Source organism: Callorhinus ursinus, unplaced genomic scaffold (genome assembly GCF_003265705.2).
Source record: "Callorhinus ursinus isolate GAN/ISIS: 27379988/994484 unplaced genomic scaffold, GSC_fseal_2.0 scaffold12, whole genome shotgun sequence".
NCBI classification, from domain to species: domain Eukaryota; kingdom Metazoa; phylum Chordata; class Mammalia; order Carnivora; family Otariidae; genus Callorhinus; species Callorhinus ursinus.
Window position 1 is genome coordinate 59778106 of NW_027397074.1, and position 3359 is coordinate 59781464.

The 3359-nt window shown below is 37.5% G+C and overlaps 1 protein-coding gene across 1 annotated transcript in view; it reads right to left on the reverse strand.

Moving 5' to 3' along the window:
* ANKRD7 (ankyrin repeat domain 7) overlaps window positions 1-3359 on the reverse strand; it is a 54143-nt gene that overhangs the window by 23645 nt on the left and 27139 nt on the right. The window contains 2 exon segments of the mRNA XM_073899118.1: window positions 994-1167; window positions 1322-1436. Of these exon segments, the coding sequence (XP_073755219.1) occupies window positions 994-1167; window positions 1322-1436 (289 nt within the window).

Consider the following 3359-nt stretch of genomic DNA (forward strand, 5'->3'; position numbering starts at 1 on the left):
AGACTGTTGAATCACAGATCTGTACTTCTGAAACAAATAATGGAGGATATTTTAGGAAAAAAGAAAAAGAAGAAGATAGCAGGAGGGGAAGAATGAAGGGGAGTCAGTCGGAGGGGGAGACGAACCATGAAAGACGATGGACTCTGAAAAACAAACTGAGGGTTCTAGAGGGGAGGGGGGTGGGGGGATGGGTTAGCCTGGTGATGGGTATTGAGGAGGGCACTTTCTGCGTGGAGCACTGGGTGTTATGCATAAACAACGAATCATGGAACACTACTTCAAGAACTAATGATGTAATGTATGGTGATTAACATAACAATAAAAAATAAAAAAAAATACAATCAAAGTTTTTACTTTAGGCCTAATTCAAATTGTGGGCAAGAGCAGTCTGGAGTATTTAAAGCGAAGAGCACCTAGCATTTAATATAAGTATTACAAACCATCAATTCACATTTCATAATGTTATCATTGAGATTCCATAGATCTCCAAGGCTGACACTTATTTTGGGCTGTCAGAGACAAAATATCAGTGAACGTAAGTGTTAAGAATCTTAAAAAAAACCAAAACTCATCTCAATAGGAGAGTTGGATTACTTTTAGTACAGTAAGTGATTTTCTAATTTAACCCTAATATCATTATCCATGAGTATATAAATAAGACAGGCAAAAATGTAGGCTTATGATCTTTAACCAATATCAACTTATAGGGAAACCAGATATTTCTCATTAGATAGAGGCCTTTGAACAGTTATCATTGTTAAATATAGTATTGTTTTCGAGGTCAGTGTTATAGTTTGAAATGAAATGGACCAAGATTTTTTAAAAAGGAAAACCTTATCAGTGTTTGATAATCTCATTCTTCTTCTCCTTTTCCCCAGTTTCATTTTGGAAAACTCACGCTTCATCTAACGTGTGTTTCAACAGATATGAATATCTGCAATACATACCTTCTTTCATTGCTTTCAAAATATAATGTTATTTTTAATAGACTACCTTATTTTGATGTTCAAGATTAGCTTTGTGTTCAAGCAATTTTTCAACTAATGAGACACTTTGGCCACAGACGGCATAATGGAGAGCAGTATTGCCATCTAAATCCGCCAGATTTGGGTCTGCGCCATGGCCTAGAAGAATAGTAGCACAATCCTCCTTAGCACATTGTACGGCCTGTCAATACAACAAGAATAGATGAGTAACCAACTCACTACTCAGGATGTGATATATTAAACTAACATTTAATACTATGCTTTAAACTATGAAATCCAACAAAAGTTAACTAGAACTCAAACGCATTCCAACTGAAAAGGAAAAATTAACACACCTTAGTCAATGGAGACCGGTTTTCACTATCGCAGACATTTATTTTGCACTGCTTCTCAATTAAGAGAGATACAATATTTGAATATCCATTAGCACAGGCCAGGTGCAAAGGTGTTCTATATCAACATAACAAAACACAAAGTTAGAGGTAAGTCTTAGTTTGAGAAGTTACCATACTCAAGAACATGCCAGATCATATACTGTTATAGTATTTGCTTCATGTACTTATTGATATTCATATACAAGTTATATTAATTATAAGTGCTTTCTACTGAATTAAAAAGGACATGCAAATGCCTTTAAGATCAAATATTTAACTGGTTTCACTTCAAAGAAAGTTTATAATGAGTTAAAAATACATATGTATGTATGTATATATGTGTACATTGTATTCATCAAAAAATATCTAGTAAGCATTTACTATGGCTAGGCAGGGTTCTAGGTGATGAAGATATAGCAGCAAACAAAAGAGACAAAAATACCTGCTCTTATGGATCATACCTGCTAGTGGAAGAAGTAAACAAAAAGCTTAAAATAGAAAGCATGCCAGACAGTATTAAGTGCTAAAGAGAAAAATCAGGCAGGGAAGATAGGAAATGTCAGCAAACAGAGAACTCGCCATTGTACAAAGAGTAGACAAGGTGGCCCTTGCTGATAAGGTGATAATTAAATAAACCCCGGAAGGGAGTGAGAGAGTGAGAGGAAGCCATGTGGATATCTGTGGGTGGTAGGGTGGGGAGAGAAGCACTTCAGGCACAGGAAATAGCAAGTCCAAAGGCCCTAAATACATTTCTGGCATTTCTGTGGAACACTAAGGAGGCCAGGGAAGCTGGAGATGAATGAAGGGAAAGTTGTAGGACAGAAGATCAGAGAGATAATAGGATGGGGGTACATGTCATGTAAAGCTGAATGAGCCACTGTAAGGACTTTGGCCTTGACCCTTAATGAGATGAAAAGCCAGTGGAAGTTGTTACAGCAAGGAATGACTCATTTCACATATATTTTATAGGATCTTTCTGGCTACTGTATTGAGAATAAACTGAAAAGGTTAAAAGAAAACTAGTTAGGAGGCCACTGCAGTGATTTTGGTTAAGATAGGATAGAGATTTTGACTAGAATGGTAACTGTGAAAGTGGCAGGAAATTGTTGGATTTAGCTATATTTTGAAGGTGGAGCCAACAAAATCAGATGGATGATATGAAAGAAAGAGAGGAGTCAAGAATGAAGCTAGGGTTTCTGGTCTAACAATTCAAAGAAAGAATTTGGTATTTCTAGAAAGAGAGATGCAGGTCTGAGGAGGAAAACCAGGAGCACAGTTTGGGGATATTTGAGATGTTTAAAGAGGGATGTGATGGAGCCAGTGGCTCTCACAAGCCAATTGTTAAATTTTCAGGAACTATTCAAGCCGAATGACATCACATTGGTAGCTTGAAATCGGGGCTTCTCCTTCCTTTGCTTTGCCCCCACCCTCAACTAAGAGCCTGTTATTAAACATTTACCAGCACACCACAGTCTATCAGATATCCACTTTGAAGTGTAGGTATTTATATACATGAATCTAGAGTTCAGGGGAGAGGTCTGGCCAGAGATAAAAACGTTGGAAGGCACTGGAATATAGACATTTAAAGATAATCTCTCTTCACCAGGCAGGTGAAGATTAAGACACACAGAATCATTTCAAGTTCCGAGCCCTCAAATATTTACCAGACAGGAAGAGGAAAAGAAATCGGCAAGAGTCTGGAAAGAAGTGCCCACAGAAGTAGGAGAGGTGCCAGGTGAACCAAGGGTCCTGAAAGACAAGACATTATTTCCAAATACTACCGATAGGGCAAGTAAGATACTTGGCTGAGATGCCAGCTGGGTAAGACTGAGAATTGACCCCTGAATGAAGTCATACTGAGGTTACCCATGACCCCGTAATGTAATTCAATGGAGTGGTATAGGATAAAAATTGGAATAATTTAGATAACTCTGTTTTTGTCGGAGGGAAGGACATAAAACTATTGGCAAACTGACATAAACCTTCTTTATAACCATAG